The sequence below is a fragment of the Gymnoscopelus braueri genome (genome assembly GCF_963280865.1).
Source record: "Gymnoscopelus braueri genome assembly, chromosome: 15".
Classification (NCBI taxonomy): domain Eukaryota; kingdom Metazoa; phylum Chordata; class Actinopteri; order Myctophiformes; family Myctophidae; genus Gymnoscopelus; species Gymnoscopelus braueri.
Window position 1 is genome coordinate 32,031,822 of NC_137620.1, and position 24,473 is coordinate 32,056,294.

Sequence of the window (24,473 nt, forward strand, 5' to 3'; positions counted from 1 at the left end):
AACCCATTAAGACCTGGAACGCAATCTGTGTCACTTTAGATTTCTTTGGCTATTCAAAAATAGCAGATATACAAGCTCATAGCGCGGCACCGAGTGCCGCGCTATGAGCTTGTAGATCTGCTATTTTTGAAAAATCTTGACATTTATTTTTTTTAGATTTCTTTCAAAAAAAAAATTATGATTTAGAAAACATTTTTAAGAATCGCCTCAGGTCTTAATGGGTTAAGTAGGTTTTTTTTATAAACCGAGGTTGGCAGCACAACACCTGCTCTGGATAACTAAATGAGCATTAGTTCATGGTCACTGGGGCATAATTTGCAATTTGTTTGTATTTCAGATCAATGGACAAATTCTCTATGGCCACAGTCACCAGAACGCATCCTCTATCATCAAGAGTTCCCCGTCCAAAGTAAAGATCATCTTTGTCAGGTACAGAAAAAACAACTTCTAAATATTACTAAATAAGACCTGTAGCATCATAAAATTGTTGTAAATCGTACTTAAATTACCGAGTGCTTGAAATGAAAGCTGCCAAAGGAAGGCATGTTCAAGTGCATTGTAGGGTAGCACTAAGTCCAGTAGAGGGAGCTATTGTGTCAAAAGAAAGACGAGTGTTCCAAGTTGAGAACGGGTCTTATACACATCAACAAAGCAGCACATGTTTCCTATGAGCTTCTCTCCCTTCTCTCTCAAACACGTGAAACAGTGACGATGGTGTCCAGGAGGAGCTGGGTTGAGTGTGGATGAGAACTGAGCTCATACATAGTTGTGCACTTGACTGAAACACTGAGTTAGTGTCACTAGAAACCAGTGGTTGTCAACGGTTCCTTGAGGGGGGTTCCAAATGCACGATCACAGGTCTGTAACTCTGAGTGTGTACAAATGGAACCAAAATGGACCCGTAAGGGTTCCATGTGTACGCTCTCCGAGTTACAGACCTGTAAGGGTCCATTTGGAAGCCCTCCAAAGGAACACTAGAGGGTCCCTGGATCCCACTTTGAGAAGCACTGCTCTATGTACAAGACACATTTTCTGTTAGCAGTCTAAAGGGCAAGCGTTTTGCAAAGGAGTCCTAGAATAGAATCTACCTATTGATCCCACAGGAGTAATTGAGGCGCTAGAGGCAGCACAGCAGTGAAGTTACAGATACAGAGTAGGAGAAGTACTGGGATGTACAGTCATAGGAAGGCACAGAAAAAAAAGCACCATCAATGATGAACAAAGGGTATAGACAGTATACACACCCTATACAAATGGGATGTATAATGTCATATACACCCTATTTAAACACTGCTGAAGTGGGAGCTAACAGTGTGTGTGTGTGTGTGTGGTGGGGTTGAGCTGTGTTTGAGTAATGACTCTCTGGAACAGGAACACAGCAGCCCTGAACCAGATGGCTGTGGGACCAGTGAAAGAGACTGAGGAGGAGGATGCATCAGAGCCCCATACTGAGGTACATGTGTGCCCCTGGCACATGCACACACGCAGGCACGCGTGCGCATGCAAGCACACACACACACACACACACACACACACACACACACACACACACACACACACACACACACACACACACACACATTCACATGTTAAACATTAAAGCACCAACCGGAAAGAAACACATATAAACACACGACTCACACAACATACACAATGGCTCTATCTCAGTGGTTCTTTTTGGGCGGTGAAACCGCCCCTATAAGTGAGGTTTGGAAATTTGTACAATTATCTTGGGCAGTGAAACCGCCCCTATAAGTGAGGTTTGGAAATTTGTACAATTATCCTGCGCTGTGATTGGCCAATCACAATCTATTCAGGACTGTGATTGGCCAGTGTCACATGACACATGTGCATAGCCCTATATAAGAAACCATAACTTTAAAAAAAACATAAATTGTTTTTTTTAAAGTTATGGTTTCGTCCATCATAAAGAGTGTTTCAATAAATGTATTTATATTTTGTACATGATTGGTTGACTCCATTCAGTATTGTATTAGCAATTACAATACAATTATTGTATTGATTAGCTAGCAAGACACCGCCCACTTCACACAGGGTGTGATTTTTTAATTTTAAGGACCCCCCATAACTCTGAGAGTGTACAAATGGAACCAACCATCCTACGCTCTCAGAGTTTATAGACCTGTAAGGGTCCATTTGGAACACCGCCCCACACAAAGACCCCACTTTGAGGATCACTGCTCTATATAAAAGACACATTTTATGTTCGGTAGTCATTTTGCTGTCTTAAAGGGCATGCGTTTGCAGAGAGAAAACAAGGGCAACCTAGAGGTGTGCATACTAGATGAGCTGCCTGGCTCAGCGCCATGCCCACCTTGACATTTGACCACCCAAATGGACCGTCCATATTCTAATCTATGAAGTTTAATAGCATTGTGTTGTGATGTGATGGTAGTGTATTGTTTCATGATGGTAGTGTATTGATTGATGACGGTAGTGTATTGATGGTACATTACATTACATTACATTACATTACAGTCATTTAGCAGACGCTTTTATCCAAAGCGACTTACAATAAGTGCATTCAACATAGGTAGGCAAGAAAACTACTAATCACCAGAAGTCTTAAGTGTATTCTCTTCTAAAACAAGCAACTAAGAATATACCTAGCGCTAAGGTAAAAGTGCAATATATTAGCTACCTACTTTCTTAACCCATTGAGACCTGAAGCCGATTCTACATGTCTCCTAAATCTCAACAGTTTTCTGAAAAACGTATGTTTCTATATCAGTGGTTCTCAAACTTTTTCATGTCAAGGACCCCCAAAATGATATGTATTTGGCCGCGGACCCCCATCAAAATATTTTGTTCCAGGGACCCCCCAGAAGCAAAGATTTGAGTTAAAAATGTTCGCTTTAAAAATATATATTTTCAAAGATTTTCACGAATTTTCAAAAATAGCAGATCTACAAGCTCGTAGCGCGGCACTCGGTGCCGCGCTATGAGCTTGTATATCTGCTATTTTTGAATAGCCCAAAGTGTAAAATAATGCTTTTTAGCTCAAATCTAAAAATGAGACAGTTCCAGGTCTCAATGGGTTAAACAGATGAGAGAAATTGGAAAATCTAATGAGCAAGAGCTAAAACAAATAAGTGTATCAAGTAAACAAGATCCAATAAAACAAGAGCTCGTACAAATAATTGACAACAAGTAGGCAAGGCTAAGAGGAAAGGTCAGGGTAGTGTTTCCTGAAGAGGTGGTTGTGTATTGATTGTAGTGTAATGATGGTAGTGTATTGATTGATGATAGTAGTGTATTGATTGAGGATGGTAGTGTATTGATTGATGATGGTAGTGTATTGATTGATGATGGTAAATATATTGATTGATGATGGTAGTGTATTGATTGATGATGGTAAATGTATTGATTGATGATGGTAGTGTATTGATTGATGATGGTACAATGTATTGAGTCATTGTGGACAGAATGACTCAAATGACACAGACATTGTCAGGGACCGAGCTGATTTAGACATTAACGATGTAAACATTAACATTTAAACAAGATACAATAACATGTCAGTACAACACTAACCAATATTAGACATAACAGAAATCAAACCAATAAACCCATGCCCTGATGCAAGAGTAACATGTCTGTAGTCTGATTTAACCATCATCACCATTTATGCATATTTGATGCAGCTGGACCCTCTTTTGTTAGTCAGCCAGACAGACACCTCCAACAGCAACCCCCAGGAACTGGCATCCGAATCAGCTCAATGCTTCAATTAAATAGCTGAAACTGGTATAGCAAATTACCAATAAGAATGAAGGTTACCCAAATGTACACTCCGTTCAGCCAGCCTTCCTGTCAAGAACTGCTCATAGAACAGTATGGTATTTAAAACCAAAATATGTGTCCAGTTATTTGTCTGTTTATATTACTAGTCCATACCCCTGGACATACTATGTGCAGGCAGTGGTGGAAAAAGTACTCAAATTGTGTACTAAAGTAAAAGTATCAATACTGCATTGTAGAAATACTCAATTACAAGTAAAAGTCCGGAATTCAAAAGTACCAAAGTATTGGCATAAAAATGAACTTCCAGTACCAAAAGTAAAAGTACTCATTATGTCCCATTTCAAGTTTTCAAATGTATACAAATCTTTTGAAAATAGCAGATCTGCAAGCTCACAATGCGTCGCGTCGCAACAAATTATTGTTTTGTAATAATAATCAAAATCTACAAAGTAACTAGTAACTAAAGTTTTCAAATAATTGTAGTGGAGTAAAAGTACAATATTTGCCTCTGAGATATAGTGGAGTAGAAGTAAAAGTTTTGGAAATGGGAGATACTCAAGTAAAGTACAAATACCTCACAATTTTACTTAATTACAGTACTTGAGTAAATGTACTTAGTTACTTTCCACCACTGTGTGCAGGCTTGACTCTATACTGCAACAGGCTCTCAAATCCCACAGCACGTGGAACAAATGCAAATAAGCCGACTGTGGGTTGTTGCTGACACAATTGATGAGACCATTATGCCTTTTATTGACTGCACACAGTGACCACACACATAATGTCTGTGACCACACACATAATGTGTGTTACCAGTGACCACACACATAATGTGCATTATTTTAATGATCAATGTTGATTGCGTTCTGGGTTGGACAATGTTATTGTTGCACCATGTCTATATATAGGCTACATGTAGCCCGGCCTTGCTAGGACTGCTACTTGGTATGAGCTTAAATTAACCCATTAAAACCGGGAAAGCATCTGTGTCATTTTAGATTTTAGAGTTGGCTATTACAGAATAGCAGATATACAATCTCTTGCTTGTTATTTTTGAAAGATTTCATCGTGAAAGGGAAATCCTTTTAACACAAATCTTCTCTTCTGGCACAAAACATTTTCAGATGGGGGGTCCAAATACATATCATTTTGGGGGTCCTTGGCACGGAAAAGTTTGATAAACACTGATTTAAGGACAGGGTGCGATTAGTCAATCAGTTTTTACCGCATGCAAAAAGACGCACAAATCGAACTGGGTTCGATTGAAGAAAAAAAACGCATCGCCGCAGCCACTTGCCGCACGGCAGATTCGGAGCGCGGTGTGCATGAGGTCATAGAGAACCATGTGTTCATTTAAAAAATGATATTGTCCGTTTTTTTCCGTGCGAAAAATCGCACCCTGTCTGCAAAGGCCTTAAGAAGGCATTTGTAAAATCGTCCTCAGGTCTTAATTAATTTAAAGTCATTTATAACTTTGCACTGTTGAGCCAACTCTCTCTCTGCTGGCATTCTTTCTGGTGTTGTGTGTGTGAATATAGCCCTGAGCCTAGGTACCTGATACTAGAAGAGAGAACAATTAGACAAACACCTGCCAATTAATTAACCCAGGCAGGCACTGTTCCCGTGATGAGTGGACAGTAGGATCTATTGAGTGTTATGCTAAAAAGAAACCTAAACTAATATAAGCAAATAAAGCAGGAAGGAAATTGTTACCAGCTTGTTTGATTGACTCAATGTGTGGCTGCTGGTGTGGCCAACACAAATACACACAGCCTCATTTCAGTAGTTCAACTAAACATACTTTGTGAGTTTGTCATTTGTCAGACCCTAATTAAAATCTTGGCTGTTGTTGTTAGCTCTTTGAAGGCATAAGATCTTAAAACCCATCTTCCTGATAACTCCGATGCCAACTAAATAACTTAATCTCGTCTGAAAACATGCAAAAATAAATATGTATGCAGGAAGTTGGCTCTTTTTCCTGCATGGGACTCCCAAGTGGTTTGCAATAAGCTATGACGAGTTAGTTGTCTCCGTGAAACTCAATCTGCCAGCACTGTCACCAGTCAGTCAGACAGACAGACAGACAGACAGACAGACCCTCTTCTATCTAGACGGCTTAGCCCCTAGTAACTGTCTGTCTGTCTGTCTGTCTGTCTGTCTGTCTGTCTGTCTGTCTGTCTGTCTGTCTGTCACTCACTCACTCTCTCACTCACTCACTCACTCACTCACTCACTCACTCACTCACTCACTCACTCACTCACTCACTCACTCACTCACTACAGACCAGATCAGAATGTTTGTAAACAAACGTGTAGAGTGGTATTTCACACAATATAAAATAAAGTGTCCAGAACATTAGCTGTGGATATTTAGAACAAAATTATATATTTATAATGGTCAATAACGATGCAATAATTGTCCTGTTGTTCTAGAAACAAGGTTAATGAATAATACTGCTCTATGCCATGCTGTTTTGGTTGTTGTGATGTCATGACGATTTCATCTATAATAAGCCTATTGTTTATTCACTACGGAAACATCATCACAGTTTTTTATTTAATTTGATTTACCAATTGTCTATTTCCTACCAGGTGGAATCACGTCATTCCAATGGGAGACCTTCGGCTGACACGGACTCAGTGACGTACATGCATCACATCATACAACCTAAGGTGTGTTACTCACTGATGCATGAAACAACAAATAAAATCCGCACACCAGAATGCTGCTCCCCTCGTGGGTATTTTTTATTGGTAACGTCTCGAGCCGGGAGGCTCTTTCTCAGACCCTGAGATCTGAGGAAGAGCCTCCCGGCTGGAAACGTTACCAATAAAAATACCCACGAGGGGAACAGCATTCTGGTGTGCAGATTTTATTGTTGTTTCAGGTGCCTTTTGTCACTTTGTGACGCTTTCTCATCTTCTTACTCACTGATGCACACACAACTATCCATAATGGCAATGAAGCCTGATCTCTATGGTAAACTACACCATAATGGAGATCCACACATGTGTACACAAAAGGAATGGGTAGGAATGAGACAGAGGCACTGATCTGAGCAGCAGGTTTATTTAAAAAAAAGAACAGTGTTGCAGTATTCTGGTATATCCAGGATTTCAGTTCCGGTATACTGTAGAACAGATGTTCCCATGCAGCTTTTTCTGGATCGGGGCCCAAAACTTGAAAATCTCTAAAGTGTTCGCGTCCCACCCATCTTTCGGCTGAAACATATTTTACACCATTTTTTGTATTTTAACCCATTAAAACCGGGAAAGCCTCTGTGTCATTTTAGATTTTTTTGCATTGGCTATTCAAAAATAGTAGATGTACAAGCTCACAGCGCGACACTTCATGCCGTGCTGTGAGCTTGTACATCTGCAAACTCTGTATTCTTTTATTTATTTTTATTTTGACAAATCTTTAGATTTAGAAAGCATTTGTTGAATCAGTCTTAATGGGTTCATGTTTATTTGAGGGACCACTTGCAACATACTCATGGCCCACCAGTGGGCCCCGGCCCACATGTTGGGAATCACTACTGTAGCAGCTCCACTGGGCCTCTGGGAGAAAGCTCCCAAGTGAAACAATACTGTGTGTGATGGGAGGGGAGGGGGGGGGACCAAAGGAGTCGAGTCCCAAGCCTGGTTCTGTCCATATGGTTTAGAATAGAACAGGGAACGATGGTGTGAAGGTAACATCTGCGCTATCCAAGGATATTTACGCTCACACACACACGCACACACACGCGCACACACACACAATGTCAACTATTTAATGGATGTCTTGCGAAGCTGATGCTAATGAGCTTCCACGGTTGTCCATCATTTCCGTGTATCCTTCAAAAATCCATTGTGTGCAGCACAGGCATATTTGTGGTGCTAATTGGCCTGGTAACAATGAACTATCTGCTGGCTTTTACTGTACATGGATGCCAAGATCAGATGAAACCTGTTCTAATTATGGAGCCCAGAGTGTTTTTTTTTGTGTGTGTGTGTTTTTCACTATTTTGTTTTTGTTTTCTCCACTTAAAGGAGGATGGTGGACTGGGCATCTCCTTCGTCGATGGAGACACCAGGGACGGGATTGAGATTCAAAGCCTATCTGAAATGAAAGGACACACAGAAGAAGTATGCAAAATGCATGGCAAAGTCGAAGAATACATCGTCGCTGTTGGGTGGAAACCTCATATGTTCAAAAGCTTGTAGATCTGCTGTTTTCACTACTTTTGTGCGACGAAGTAGGGCATTACTTTATGGAAAGAAAACCATAAAAGTTGAAATAAGGAGATACAAGGTTTCTGCCTGACAGCGACGATTCACATATATTAAAAATGAGGGCTATTAAACTGGTTCTCTCACACCTCAGATGAGGTTGGCTAACACTGACATTGTAAACAATGCTACTGTGTGTGTCTCTGTGTGCAGGAGGGCTGCATGAGACCTGGAGATAGAGTCCTTGCTGTAAATGACGAGTCAGTGCTGGGCTACTCTGCGGAGAAGGTAGGGCTGCAAGTCACTGGACACAGCCACCTCCCTTGTTGGTCTACCTGCAAAGTGTATACAGTATGCTGACTGTGTTGCTTTGTTGCTATTTGTGCAACAAAAACAAAAAAAAGTCTGATGATCTACTTTTTATGCCTGTATTATACAGTACTTTGTTGTACAATGGTCGCATGCAATAATTGTGAAAGTAGCCTATGTACAAGCTCATAACGCGTCATATTGTGATGCATTGTGAGCTTATATATCTGCTCGATTCACAAAAAGTGTAATAATATCGTCTATTTATACTCTATAACTTCACTTTGTCCTTCTTTTTTTTAGGTCAACTCGCTACTGAGGGCTAAAGGTCCAGTGAAGCTAACCTTCTCCACAGATGACTTGTCCCTGTCTTGCCAGTTATCCAGCCTGTCGAGAACAGCCTCCGTTGACGACCTTGCCAGCCCTCTGAATAGCATCACCACGTCTGCCCCGGGCCAACTGGAGGCAGAGCCCATCAGGAGTGAGCCATCTGACAATCATGCCGTGTCAATAGTGCTTAGCTTACAGTGACCAGACCTCCCAGTTTGGCCGCGTTTGTCACGTTTAAAAAAAATAATAATAACACTTGCTTACATATGGTTATCATATGCTGTTGAAAGGTGCAGTCAATTGGTGTGCTAAAGTGCTAAAATAACTGTCCCCCATCCAGGTGAAAATTTAAATAAAAATAAATGTAAAATAAATTGGTAAAAGTAGTGACAATAGCTTATAGGTCGTCTATTTTCACAATTTCTGAAATCAGATTTGTGTGATTAAAATATGGTCACCCTAGGTTAGCTGCGCAAGCTTGTGGTTACACTCTTGATGAGCTAGTTTGCATAAGAAACTGATCAAACATCACACTTGTGCACACATGTATTTCAGCGGTGTACGCCGAGTTATCTGCGCTGCAGCGTTATCTTGTTATTGACTTATGGTTCCGGAAAGTTACATTAGTAGACCGACGAGCAGTGGTGGAAAGTAACTAAGTACATTTACTTAAGTACTGTACTTAAGTACAATTTTGAGGTATTTGTACTTTACTTGAGTATTTCCAATTTCCAATACTTTTACTTCTACTCCACTACATCTCAGAGGCAAATATTGTACTTTAACTCCACTACAATTATTTGAGAACATTAGTTACTAGTTACTTTTCAGATATAAATTATGATATTATGAAACATACATTAACCACTTTAGCCCTGTTTTATACATAGGCTATTTGAAAATAGCCGATCTACAAGCTCACAACGCGTCGCGAAGCGACGCGTTGTGAGCTTGTAGATCTGCTATTTTCAAACATTTAGTACTTTTACTTTTGGTACTTTAAGTACATTTTGATGCCAATACTTTTGTACTTTTACTCAAGTAAATTTTTAATTCTGGACTTTTACTTGTAACAGAGTATTTTTATTTTGCAGTATTGGTACTTTTACTTAAGTAAAGAATTTGAGTACTTTTTCCACCACTGCCGACGAGGCCCTGGATAATATAAAGCCAGGCATCTGACAGCCAGCCGTGTTGATAAAAGCCATTCGCTTTTCATTTCCTCTGGCTCGCAGGCACTGAATAGAGTCTTTACAGTGGTTTGACGGGACGCGTCTTGTTCCCTGTCTCCCTCTTGCAGCTCCGAGCCGTTCGTCCACCCCCGCCACCCTGGTCTCCGACCCCGTGACCTGTCCCATCATCCCCGGGTGTGAGACCACCATTGACATCTCCAAGGGCCGGACGGGCCTGGGCCTGAGCATCGTGGGGGGCTGTGACACCCTGCTGGTGAGCCGACAAAAGAATACGAGCTGCTAAACGGGGGGCCGTGTCGCTGCATCAAAGGCCTGCTTTGATCTCAACGCCCTGTCAGTGTTTACATCACCAAAAGAAATGATGGGGCTGGGTATCCAGTATGGCCTGGTTTTATATTGAATGAATTGGTGATTAACCCATTGAGACCTGAAGCCGATTCTACATGTCTCCTAAATCCCAACAGTTTTCTGAAAAACCTATGTTTCTATATCAGTGGTGCTCAATCTTTTTCATGTCAAGGACCCCCAACATTATATGTATTTGGCCGCGGACCCCCATCAAAATATTTTGTTCCAGGGACCCCCCAGAAGCAAAGATTTGAGTTAAAAATGTTCCCTTTAAAAATATATATATTCAAAGATTTGCACACATTTTCACGAATTTTCAAAAATAGCAGATCTACAAGCTCGTAGCGCGGCACTCGGTGCCGCGCTATGAGCTTGTAGATCTGCTATTTTTGAATAGCCCAAAGTGTAAAATAATGCTTTTTAGCTCAAATCTAAAAATGACACAGTTCCAGGTCTTAATGGGTTAAAGGCCCAAAGGTCATCACGTTATCTTTCAGCTAACAGTAATATTGGATTTAAAGACCAGGATACATACTTATCATTAGATGCCAAAGAAATCAATTAACCACTCAAGCGTTATATTATACAATTTTGTCACACTGTTGTGTAAATATTGTGAAAATAACCGATCTACAAGCACTGTTTTGAAACTTTTCACCTATAATGACCAAAACAGGGAGAGATTGTTGTATTAAATTATTGATTAGCAGTTTTTTTTTTTAAATACTTGATTAAATCAGTTTGTTTGATTAACTGTTGCACCCCTATTTGTAAGTGCAGGATAATGATTGGTACGTACAGGATGCCCCCCATCTGATCCACCATTTATTTTTGAAAAGTTGATACGTGGATAGATGGACACTTGACGTGATCATTTTTGCAAAGCCACAACAACGCCACCCACTGGGAATGTTTTGCTGGCGGAGAGCGCAGCTCTGAAATAGCCTTGAGCGCTCAGGAATGTAGAATATGATGTTGTCACAGTGGTTGTGCTCCTCCCCTCTCCTCCTCCTCCCCTCTCCTCCTCCTCCTCCTCCTCCTCCTCCTCCTCCTCTGCTCTCCTGTCCTGTCCTGTGCCTGTGTGTCCATTCTGTCTGCTCGCTCAGGCTTGGGGGAAATAGCCCTTTGTCTGGCCTCGGCCGCAAGAGACAATATCCAACCCAGGAATGTAACCTCTGAACCCTACATGACACTCACGCTGGAACGCACAGAGACCACTACACACACACACACACACACACACACACACACACACACACACACACACACACACACACACACACACACACACACACACGTCACACACACACACACACACACCATACTTAAGCAAAGAGTGCACAAGGAATGGTGTAGCCTCACAGGAACGCAAATTATTCCACGGCACCCCTGGAATGTCGTCATGGGGCTGATGGCACCCTGGGGTGCCGCGGCAACCGCTTTGAGAAACCATGATCTAGCACCGCGCACGCGTACGTACACACGCATCACGCGCGCACACACACACACACACACACACACACACACCATGCCGTTTCCCTCTCAGTGATATTTTTGTCATCTGTCAACGTGTGCCCCCGCATCACCTTGCTGTCATTCGCTCTCCCATCAGGCTGCTTCAATGCTGTCATTATTTCATCTTCTGTTCTCTGCCTCTTCCCCTCCTCTGTCACCACAACCTGTCACTTCTTTGCCTGTCCTCCACTTTCTCTCTCAGGCACGGCTCCATTGTTATCTTCCCATCATCCTTCACTCACTCGCGCACTCACTCGCGCGCACACTCACTCACTCACTCACTCACTCACTCACTCACTCACTCACTCACTCACTCACTCACTCACTCACTCCAATTCAATTCAATTCAATTCAATTCAATTCAATTCAAAGGGCTTTATTGGCATGAGAAAACATACGTTTACATTGCCAAAGCAGAAAGCATAATACAACAATACAGCAATACAATCAAAACAAAAAATATGTACATTTGAAAGTCAGAATCTTCGATAGGTCAATTTCTATGTCAATTTCACTCACTCACTCACTCACTCACTCACACTCTCTCTTACTCTCTCTCTCTCTCTCTCTCTCTCTCTCTCTCTCTCTCTCTGCCCTTAGGGGGCCATCATTATCCATGAAGTTTATGAAGAAGGTGCAGCCTCCAAAGATGGCAGACTGTGGGCCGGAGACCAAATCCTAGAGGTATGGTATGCCACGAGTCTTGTCAACGCACTTGACCGACGTGCAACAAGCTCACGACGTGTCACAGTGAACACCCTTGGTTTAGAGGACGACACTTTAGTGGCTATTTTGTTGGTGTCGAGTTCACTCGAACGCCCTTCAATGAGCACAAACTTTAGCTCTTTTTTGTTTGTCTTGCAAAAGTACTTTTCATCTCAGTGTCACTTGAGAGGTCGAAGGGCCAACGCCACAAAACAATGTGGCAGTAAAAGGAGGAGTTACGACAGGTCCGAAACACAAGCTCTAATTAGGAATGGCCATGTAGAACAGTGGTTCTCAAACCTTTTCATGTCCCCATAAGAGGCGATTTATGTTGTTAAACATTTTCAAAATGGTATTTATTCCCCCAAAATCATTAAAAAAATAGCAGATCTACAACTAGTGTTTAAATGCTATATTCAATCATTTTGCTGGGGGCCTCCTGGAACCCCTTCAATGACCCCTGGGTCCCTGGACTCCACTTTGAGAACCACTGGTGTAGATAATTTAGCAGTACTGCATAATATCGTCGCTGTTGGGCGAAATATCTCCATATAAACATTCAAATGTCCTTTCCGTAAATTGATGCCCCACTTCATCATACAAGAGTGTAGCACAAAAGTAATGAAAATAGCAGATCTACAAGATGCGACGCGTTGTGAGCTTTTTCTTTGTGATCAAGTTTTTATTTTATTTTATGTTCACAAAGCTGGAGGTTTGGACAAGCATGTCAGCTGGTACTACAACCATTTTACAATCCCAATACACATTTCAAACTGCCCAACAAGGGGTTCTTATTTGTCCCTCCAGTTTTTAAGAAATTCCCCTACTCCCTACCCCCACCCTAAATGGCCCACAGGTTGAACAAGCATAGACAGGAAAAATAAATAAGTAAATAAAATAAATACAAATAAATTACGTACAACCCGTTGAAATAAAAGAAAGAGAGGAAAAAAAGAGAAATAAAATGATAATAATAATCATAACAGTAAATGCATATAATGCTAATAACATGATTTAAGTTTCTCCAGTGCATTGGATAAGATGTCAAGCATGTTTTCTTTTGCCCCATTGGTTCGAGCTATAGAGCGCGCCAAAGAGATCCTGTCCATTAGTGCGAGCATCCATTGTGAAACTTCAAGTGCACGGGGAGGTTTCCATCTTAGGACCAACAGCTTCTTTGCAGCTGTCAGCCCCAAGAGCAAGAGTCTTCTTTGTGGGTTTGTCAACCCGATTGCTGAATCATCGTTCAACATTAAAATATTAGGCAAGAGGGGTGACGCGTTGTGAGCTTGTAGATCTGCTATTTTCACTATTTTAAAATGTTTTTTAAAATAATCATAAAAAAGGAACGGTTATGGACAATCAAGGTTTCCACCCGACAGCAACGATATAAAAACAGAAGAATCACTGGGGATGAGGCACAGCGATAGGGACATAACGTAGGACCAGTGGTGGAAAGTAACTAAGTACATCATGCTCAAGTACTGTACTTAAAATCTGAGTACTACTGTACTTCTGCCACTCCGTATGACAGAGATCCTCCAACAATCATCAGCCTCTGTTTGATAGGCTGAGTGACACTCTGCCAAGTAGCTATGAGCTCAATGTGGGATCGCCCTCCCTCTGACCTCCGGCTTTCTGAAGAGAGGGAGGGGCGGGGTGGGGCCAGAGTGTTAGTTATGGTCGCTCAATCAATGGACCCGAGTTCACACTCTCTCTCTCACACACACACACACACACACACACACACACACACACACACACACACACACACACACACACACACACACACACACACACACACACACACACACACTCTCACTCTCACTCTCACTCACACTCTCTCTCACACTCTCTCTCTCACACACACACACACACACACACACACACACACACACACACACACACACACACACACACACACACACACACACACACACACACACACACACACACACACACACACACACACACAGGTTTGATTACTATACTTGTTAGCACATCAACATTTTAGGAAGGTGATTTTATGAATGAATGAAACTCTAGCCCTAAAGCCGAAAATAGTCAAACTACAAGCTCACAACGCGTCACAGCGTGAGCTTGTAGATCTGCTATTTTCGGTGCCGTGCGCAACACCCTATTATAAATCAGGCATGACCCCAATATATATATCTATACTTGTGGAGACATTTGTCCCTCACAAGTATAGTGATTATACACACACACGCGCACGCACACACACACACACACACACACACACACACACACACACACACACACACACACACACACACACACACACACACACACACACACACACACACACACACACACACACACACACACCTTATGACTTGAAGTGCCCCTGGCCCACAGCCAAGCTGTAGTATTCATGCGATAGGGTCAAAGAGGTAGAGATGGGGGGGGAATCACTAACGGCCACCCATTCTGCATGCACAGCAGAACCAATGTCATTAGCAGACCATTCTCTCCTCTATGGGAAAGAAACACTTTGTGTCCACGGTTAAATGTAATGGGTTATTTCCCCCCTTTAATGTTGCCAGCCAGAGGTTCTCACACATTATGTGGGAGGGGCTACTCCCTCCGTGAATAAAATAAATAAATAAACGGGTAATTTTTCCTTGGAATAAAATATGCAAACACTGTTTAAATGGCTCACAAGCTCACCATGTGTCACATCATGATGTGCTGTGAGCATGTAGATCTGCTATTTTTGCTATTTTTGAATAATCTTTTCTTTTGTTTTCTTAATTGTTTTTGGACATATCTGCCCGAAATATGTCCCCAGGGTTCATGTAATGAACTTTTTGTATTTTAATGAAATTGTTAAATTGGGTAATTATCAAACATTCAGTCAGTCTACATTTGCCAAAAGGAATGCACGTTTTAAAATCAGTCTCTCAAGCCGATTTATTTTCTCATCATTTCCAGTGCTTCTGGCGTACAGACTGCTAGGCGGAACATTAGAAAAATGTGTGAGCCATCAGTTTGACCAGAAGCAGGGATAAAACAAATCCCCACCTGTGATCAAAATTAACCCATTCAATCCGGGAACGCATCTGTGTCATTTTAGATCTCTTGGCTATTTTTGATAAATCTTGAACATTTTTGCAAATCTTTACAAACGTCGTCAAAACCCTAACAGTTTTTTGAAAAAACATATGATGTTATATCAGTGGTTAAAAAGCGATTTATATATTCAAAGATTTGCAAAAAAATAGCAGATCTACAAATGAGCTTTTATATCTGCTATTTTTGAGTAGCCAAAGAAATCTACATTGACACAGATGCGTTCCGGGTCTTAATGGATTAATGACCGGGGTAGGCTATCAAAAGCAGAGGCATGGACCCAGCAAACCCTGCATGTACGCACCCCAACATGTCACTCTCCCTCCTCCTCCTCCTCCATCCACAGGTGAACTGCATCGACCTGCGCGTGGCCACGCACGACGAGGCCATCAACGTGCTGCGCCAGACGCCGCAGAAGGTGCGTCTGACCGTGTACCGGGACGAGACCCAGTACAAGGAGGAGGACCTGTGGGACGCCTTCGACGTGGAGCTGCTCAAGAAGCCCGGACAGGGCCTGGGCTTCAGCATCGTGGGGAGAAGGTGAGGAAACTTCAAAATGTCTCCCCACACTACAACTGTGCCACACAATGAGAACTACACTGGAGATATACAGTACAGGACTTGGTATATCGTTGCTGTTATCTCCATATTTTAACTTTTTTGTGTTTTTTTGTAAATTAATGCCCCTACTTGATCATACTACAGCGTCACACAAAAGCATAAAAACTGGCAGATTCACAAGCTTGAATGTGTTATGTTACCCATTAAGACCTGGAACGCTTCTGTGTCATTTTTAGATTTGAGCTAAAAAGCATTATTTTACACTTTGGCTTTTCAAAAATAGCAGATCTACAAGCTCGTAGCGCGGCACCGAGTGCCGCGCTATGAGCTTGTAGGTCTGCTATTTTTGAAGAATCGTGAAAATGTGTGCAAATCTTTGAATATATATATTTTTAAAGCGAACATTTTTAAGTCAAATCTTTGCTTCTGGGACCCCCTGGATCAAATACATATCATTTTGGGGGTCCTTGCATGAAAAAGATTGAGCACCACTGATATAGAAACATGTTTTTCAGAATACTGTTGGGATTTAGGAGACATGTAGAATCGGCTTCAGGTCTTAATGGGTTAACAAGTAAAACATGTCTACTGTATGAGTAAAAGTTGAACCTGTTAGCCTATAGAGTATGCTAATTCAAAAAGTTTAATTGAGGGGTGATTTTTAAACAGCCGTGTTTGGCTGTTTGTTGTTGAGAGTTTGGACATTGTCGGTTTATTTTCTTGCTCAGTGAAGACTAGAGAAGCTATAGTGTTCTACATGATATTTGTCTGTGCCTTTCTTTTAATGCAGATCAAGGGACCACAGGTAAACCAAAACCTGTAGAGGTTTAGAGACCCACGCTATTCTAGTGCACACACTGAGACATATCGGTGTTATCTAATACACCATTGGTTCTATAAAAGTGGGGTCCTCGGGGGGGTTCCAGGGGGTCCCTCAGCAAACTGTTTGAAAATAGCCGATTTAGCTCATCATAACGTGGTACATCGTGGTGCGTTGTGAGTTTGTAGATCTGCTATTTTCAAAGAATTTTAAGAACACAAATCTTGCACGGGGGTCTTTGGCGCTATATCTTTTGGGATGGATGTCTGTGGCCTGTCAGTCAATGCTGTCAGTCAGGTGTGTGTGTGTGTGTGTGTGTGTGTGTGTGTGTGTGTGTGTGTGTGTGTGGGTGTGTGTGTGTGTGTGTGTGTGTGTGTGTGTGTGTGTGTGTGTGTGTGTGTGTGTGTGTGTGTGTGTGTGTGTGTGTGTGTGTGTGTGTGTGTGTGTGTGTGTGTGTGTGTGTGTGTGTGTGTGTGTGTGTGTGTGTGTGTGTGTGTGTGTGTGTGTGTGTGTGTGTGTGTGTGTGAGCATTGTGGTTGATGACGTGACCTCTAGGACAAGCCACCCACAGAGAAAAACTCAGAAATGGCCTATGGAGCCTCCATAGGGTGCACGCTTGCGTGCGCGCACACACACACACACACACACACACACACACAGTACTGATCCTTTGTTTGTACATGTGTGTCTATCTGTCTTCCTGTCTTCACTCTAGTGTGTAAAATATTTTTTCGTCTGCTTTCATGCTGTTTGTTGCAAATCATCGCTGTCAGGTAGAAACCTCATATCTCCATATCTCAGCTTGTTATGTTTTTTCGTAAATGAATACCCTACTTCATCATGCAACAGTGTCACACAAAAGTAGTGAAAATAGCAGATCTACAAGCTCTGTGAGCTATGGCTATTTTCACTATTAAAGGTAGGGTAAGTGATATATTTTGGTAATTTAAAATTTTTGTTAAAAAGGTTAAAGTACTATATTCTGATAGTAATCATTGCTACTGAGCGTTTGTTCTGTCACAGGGGTCTCTCCAGCTCTTTAGTAAACAGAATATAGTACATTTTCAGGTTACTGAACAAACACTCTATAGCAATGAGTACTATCAGAATATAGAGCTATTTAACACTTATTTTAACCAAAGTAAATCACTTTCCCTACTTTTAACTTAACCCATTAATACCTGGAACGCATCTGTGTCACTTTTAGATTTCTTTAGGCTATTCAAAAATAACAGATATACAAGCTCATAGCGCGGCACCGAGTGCCGCGCTACGAGCTTGTAGATCTGCTATTTTTGAAAAATCGTGAAATTTCTTTTTTTAAATTTTTTTTCCGAAAAACTGTTAGGATTTAGAAAATGTTTAGAAGCGGCCTCAGGTCTTAATGGGTTAAACAAAATATATGTATAATAATAGTAGAACCAGATGGAAACTGATGATCCACCGGGGCGACCTCGATGTGAATTAGCCAAAATAACAAGAAGGAATATATATATAAAAAGGAACCGTTTTGGACATACAAGGTTTCCGCCCGACAGTGACCTTGATGTTCGTGTGTGTCCCTCCTCGCTCGCCCGTTGGACCGCGAGCGGCTCCGGCCCCGCGGGGGCTCCAGACAGAATGTCTTTCCCAGTGGTGATTGAAGGGTACATTTTGGACAGCAATAGGTAGCTTTAGCTTCTAACCTGGCTCTTAACCCTGGTCCCTGTCATAGTAAATCACAAAACGGTTTGCTACACAAGCGGAAAAAACAACTGCTAACACTCCGGGGGTGGAAAAGAACAGCATAGTAGAGAAAACTCTAAAAAACCCTTGGCTAAAAGTGAACGCGAAAGCTAGCAGTTAGTGGTGAGGAGCTTGTGAATGTGACAGCCAAGTGCATCTGGCTGAGGGGATCGAGCTATCAGGTTGCTTAACCCGTTAAAACCGGGAACGCATCTGTGTCATTTTGAGATTTCTTTAGCTATTACAAAATAGCAGATATACAAGCTCATAGCGCGGCACCGAGTGCCGCGCTATGAGCTTGTAGATCTGCTAATTTTGAAAAATCATGAACATGAACATTTTTATATTCTATAAACATTTTATTTTTTTACTTTTATGTTGCTATATTCCCATGTCAAGGACCCCCAAAATGATATGTATTTGGCCGCGGACCCCCATCTCAAAATATGTTGTTCCAGGGACCCCCAGAAGCACAGATCGGCGTAAAAAAAAATCGGTTTAAAACGTTTGTATATATTCAAAGATTTGCACACATTTTCACGATTTTTCTAAAAATAGCCGATCTACAAGCTCATAGCGCGGCACTCGGTGCCGTGCTATGAGCTTGTATATCGGCTATTTTTGAATAGCCAAAGAAATCTAAAAATGACACACAGATGCGTTCCCGGTCTTAATGGGTTAATCACATCTTTGACTCACGCTTACGTGGAGATTGGCACCTGAGAAATGCAGAGTCCACAATAGTGGTGTACACTTGGACAAATTCATAGGCTAACCGTTTCTCATGTCGTCCTGTCGTCATGAGTTATACGCCACTGGTTTCATCAACTTGACATGCCTTTGTTTGGAAATATATGAAATTATATACTTTTCTGTGCTAAACTTCAAAAATGTAAACTGCAAGCACAGGATCCCAGATTCAAATGGATAGTTTTATATTCCACTAGTTAGATATCCATCAAAGCTGAGCTACCAGTGAGGAGCTAAAATGATCCTATGATAGTATGAGAAACATTATGTTTCCCAGTGGCTTTTTGTAAAGATAAATATAGAAGGAAAAAAAAACAATTTGAGGATGGAATAGACTGAAATGAAACGAAAGTAACGTTTTTTAATTACATACGGCACAGCGTTTTCAAGCAAAACCATTAAACTATTTGTTCTTGTAATGTCTGCTTTCTAATTTGCCGTGGTCATACTGTACCCTTCGTATGTTTCCATGGGTGTAATTACGCAGCGCGTGGGCAGGCTCCTCGGGGATGTTTTTGCCGAGGACAGGTCTTTGACATTGACGACAGAGTCTAAATGTCGGTGTTTTCAATTACACAGAACCTTGAGCTCAAGTAGTGGGGTTAAAAAAGTATTTCATCCTCCCTCCGCCACTCCGTTGGGTTCCTATAGCGGCAAGACTGACTTTCCCTCTAATCTCTCTGTATCGCAAAGTCGAAAGGCATAAAAATGTTTTCCCGACCTCTGAAATCACTGTTTATCGTAATTCAAAGATCTAGTGCGGTACCCATTGTCAGAGTACTACTACTTAGTGCAGTAGTGCGGTAGTAGCGGTACCCATTCAGAGTATTTGGTGGCCCAGTCTGCGATGGCAGTCATGTATGACGCACCATCGTGGGAGGTGGGAGAATCTGTGTCCATATATGGGCAATGGATTTATCCCATTAAGACCTGGAACGCATCTGTGTCACTTTAGATTTCTTTGGCTATTCAAAAATAGCAGATATACAAGCTCATAGCGCGGCACCGAGTGCCGCGCTATGAGCTTGTAGATCTGCTATTTTTGAGAAATCGTGATTTTTTTTAATAGATTTTTTTCAAAAAACTGTTAGGATTTAGAAAACATCACAACAACAGTGTTGGACCAGCATTCACTAGTTTATCCCATTAAGACGCATCTGTGTCACTTTTTCATTTGAGATAAAAAGCATTATTTTACACTTTGGCTATTCAAAAATAGCAGATATACAAGCTCATAGCGCGGCACACTAGATCTGCTATCTTTTGAAAAATCTTGATTTTTCTTTTTTTCAAAAAACTGTTGGGATTTAGAAAACATTTTTAAGAATCGCCTCAGGTCTTAATGGGTTAAGCATATTTAACTATTGCGATATTATCGTTAATCACAATTATTTTGGCCACGATAATCTGGAGATTGCATTTTCATATCCCATATTATTCCCCCACGGCAGGAATGACACAGGAGTGTTTGTGTCGGACATCGTGAAGGGAGGCCTGGTGGACAGCGACGGCAGACTGATGCAGGGAGACCAGATCCTGTCCGTCAACGGCGAGGACGTCAGCGCCGCCACTCAGGAGGCTGTGGCCGCGCTTCTCAAGGTACGTCCACCACCCCACCGTGCTTTTCACCGCTGCCATGGTGGAGGGCACGGATGCACTCTGGAACTCTGCGCAGACACTTTGAAAAATGGACAAAATATGCACACATCTTACTGGTGAAATTGTTATTCATGTGATTGTGTAGTTGTCAAATGTACCCTAATTTTAAACAGTGTATGCACTTAAATGGTTAAATACAAGGAGAAATGCTGCTGTAAAGCTGCATTTCATGTCATGAAAGGTGCTATACAAATAAAGTTTATTATTATTATTATTATTATTATTAACCGATTGACTGCCAAAATTATTTCAGATTTTTAGCTGTTGCCTGCCAGAGATTTTTCATTGAAAAAACAAAAAGTACTCAGGAGCCGAGATACAGAATTTTTAAGTTTTAAGTTAACAAGGAAGTGGATAGGAGTCTAGATCTTCGAAAAATCATATCTCCTTTTTTTTTTTTTTTTTTTTTTAAACGCATATATGCGTTATTGGCAGGCAAGTGATGGATTCTAAAGAACGCATATATGCGTTATTGGCAGGCAATGTGAAGCTAGTTTTTTTTCCCCTTTTCTGTATGCTTGGCTGAAACATTGTGTGTGAAAATGTGTGTGTTGTTACAGTGCTGTGTGGGGCCTATACACATGGAGTTGGGCAGGTTCAAAGCTGGACCCTTTCACTCGGAGAGAAGAACATCTCAGTGCAGTCAGGTAACCACCCGTCTTCCATTTAACCAGTTCTTAAAACCCTATAGTTTGTTGACCGGGCCCGGGTTTGTTTAACCTTTATTTACCCAGGGTTTTGCTGAGCACGAAGGCTCTTTTTCAGCAAGGCCCATGTGTCACAGGTCTTAGACATAAAAGGAAAATAGGAAAATATCAATGCTGACTTTCTTTCCTCAGATGAGTGAGACGGGCAGCGGTAAGGTGGGCCCTCATTCACGCTCTGAATCTGGCGGTCTTCAAGGTGAAGGCCTTGACAAGCGAAGCAGAAGTCAGGAATGTAAGCATTTTTATTTTGTCTAGCGTTAAGCGAACAGACCATTTTTGCTGTCTTCCTCCTAACCAAAATAACCCATAGAGCCCTATTAAAAGGCGCCGCCCAGGGCTGGAAGATATGACTTCAAATCAATGTCACGATTATTTCAAACGTTTGCCTCGATTACGATTAATGAACGATTATTTAGAAAATATATAGTGAAAATAAATAGCTGATCTACAAGCTCACATAAGTTGTAGATCAGCTACTTTCACTATTTCTGTATAATACATGGTTCAGTGGTTAATCTGATTAATCGATGTACTTGATTATAAAAAAAAGCAAAACTAAATTCATGTTGATTTGTTGATATATAAGAAATGTTAGAAATAAACCAACGTGACCAAGATTAAGTCGGTTACAGGTTCTAAATATCGGTTTCAATATATGTTCAGTTAACTGCCCAGCCCTAGCTCCGCTTGTAATCATAGTTTAGTCATAACACATCGTATCCCCACCAGACGTTCTGATGTTTTTCTTGTGTTTTCTCCACCGCCACAGCTCTGGAGCGGCAGGACATCAGAGCAGTAGAGTTCACTAAAGGCCCCACTGACTCTCTGGGCATCAGCATAGCAGGTGGAGTGGGCAGCCCTCTGGGCGATGTGCCCATCTTCATCGCCATGATGAACCCCACTGGCCTGGCCGCCCACACCCAGCAGCTAAAGGTAATGCTTCATACTGGAGCAGAAAGTTTTTGTGTGTAAATCTTTGAATATATATATCTAATTTTTTTACTCAAATCTTTGCTTCTGGGGGTCCCTGAAACAAAATATTTTGAGATGGGGGGTCTGCGGACAAATACATATCATTTTGGGGGTCCTTGACATGAAAAAAGACATTTGTAAGATTTGCCCAAAAGATTTTTCAAAAACAATAGCAGATCTACAAGCTCGTAGCGCGGCACTCGCTTTGAGCTTGTATATCTGCTATTTTTGAATAGCCAAAGTATAAGATAATCGTGTGATTGAGCATTAAAATAAACATGCTCTGAAAATGCATGCAGTCTACCCCTCTGACTACTTAACACAGCCCGTGTTAAGTAGTTGGGGGGTGGGGGTGGGGTTGGCGGGGGGGGGTTTGGGAGTTCAGTTACAGAGGAAAGGAGCACAAAGATGGATTCCTTCTTCAGTGAGGTTTGTGGGGTCCCATTTAACCACTTGAACCCCAGAACCCTATTCTGGGGGGAACATTAGCCCAAAATAGCAGATCTACAAGTTCAGTACAGAGCTCAAGTTCAGTACAGAGTTTAAATGGTTAATACCCAACCCGTCTTGGATCTTGGGTCTCTCATCTCTGAGTTCTCTCGGACATGCACTGCGTCATTCATAAAAAATATGAGATCCAATCGGACCTCGTAATGAATTTTGCCCCTGAAGACCTCTACCGCAGAGTTCAGACATATCGTCATTTCCCCTCTCAAGATTATTCTTTTACAGTACAAACAGAATAAAGAACTAAAAGACTAATATGCAAATAATGCCATCGTGGGATTTAATCTGATGACAGAATGTACAACCATTCCCACTCGCTTTACTCATTCGGAGATCTACAAGCCCTCGGATAGGTCAAGAGCCCACAGCTTTTAGCCGTGACCTCTAGCCTGCAGTGAATGGACATGATAAAGTGACAATTGCAGCTCTTGTTTAACCCATTAAGACCTGGAACTGTGTCATTTTTAGATTTGAGCTAAAAAGCATTCTTTTACACATTGGGCTATTCAAAAATAGCAGATATACAAGCTCATAGCGCGGCACCGAGTGCCGCGCTACGAGCTTGTAGATCTGCTATTTTTGAAAAATCGTGAAAATGTGTGCAAATCTTTGAATATATATATTTTTAAAGCGAACATTTTTAACTAAAATCTTTGCCTCTAGGGGGTCCCTGGAACAAGATATTTTGATGGGGGTCCGCGGCCAAATACGAATAATTTTGGGGGTCCTTGACATGAAAAAGATTGAGCACCACTGATATAGAAACATACGTTTTTCAGAATACTGTTGAGATTTAGGAGACATGTAGAATCGGCTTCAGGTCTCAATGGGTTAAAGACAGACTGGAGGAGGACAATGGCCGTAGCCATCTGGAACAATAAATCTCCCACTGTGTCACCCACAACATAAAACCTAAAAGAATAGAAGCCCTCACTGAAATGAACTCAACACACACAACGCTGTTGGATTGTATATTCATGCTGCTTTATCTTTTCACAAGCAAACGAGAGCATAAGAACATAATGAAATAGCCTTAGTTGAACGCTGGCACGGCCCCAGCGTATGTATAATGCGATGACTTTATGACGTCGCGGCTATAGTGGCGGCCATTGTAGTCGTCCTGGTTGTGCTGCAGGATTCTTTCTGCCGTACGTGGAGTCTGTCGGAGATAAGAGCAATAGTGTGTGCGTGAGCAACAGTATTCCTGTTGCTCACACACTGTTGCTCAGTTATTTTGAAATTGTGACGTCTATCACAAAGCTGTGGCTTTTTAACTGAGCAATAGTGTGTGAGCAACAGTTCCTTT

The 24,473-nt window shown here is 41.6% G+C and overlaps 1 protein-coding gene across 2 annotated transcripts in view; it reads left to right on the top strand.

Annotated features, from left to right (window-relative positions):
• mpdz (multiple PDZ domain crumbs cell polarity complex component) overlaps window positions 1-24,473 on the top strand; it is a 94,483-nt gene that overhangs the window by 63,975 nt on the left and 6,035 nt on the right. For both annotated transcript variants that reach the window (XM_080452131.1, XM_080452132.1), the window contains 13 exons: window positions 338-429; window positions 1,372-1,453; window positions 6,357-6,437; window positions 7,797-7,892; window positions 8,190-8,264; window positions 8,589-8,766; window positions 9,916-10,061; window positions 12,272-12,355; window positions 15,813-16,006; window positions 20,774-20,921; window positions 21,542-21,628; window positions 21,821-21,920; window positions 22,458-22,621. In XM_080452131.1, coding sequence (XP_080308257.1) covers window positions 338-429; window positions 1,372-1,453; window positions 6,357-6,437; window positions 7,797-7,892; window positions 8,190-8,264; window positions 8,589-8,766; window positions 9,916-10,061; window positions 12,272-12,355; window positions 15,813-16,006; window positions 20,774-20,921; window positions 21,542-21,628; window positions 21,821-21,920; window positions 22,458-22,621 — 1,527 coding nt within the window. The remainder of the gene's footprint in view (window positions 1-337; window positions 430-1,371; window positions 1,454-6,356; window positions 6,438-7,796; window positions 7,893-8,189; window positions 8,265-8,588; window positions 8,767-9,915; window positions 10,062-12,271; window positions 12,356-15,812; window positions 16,007-20,773; window positions 20,922-21,541; window positions 21,629-21,820; window positions 21,921-22,457; window positions 22,622-24,473) is intronic.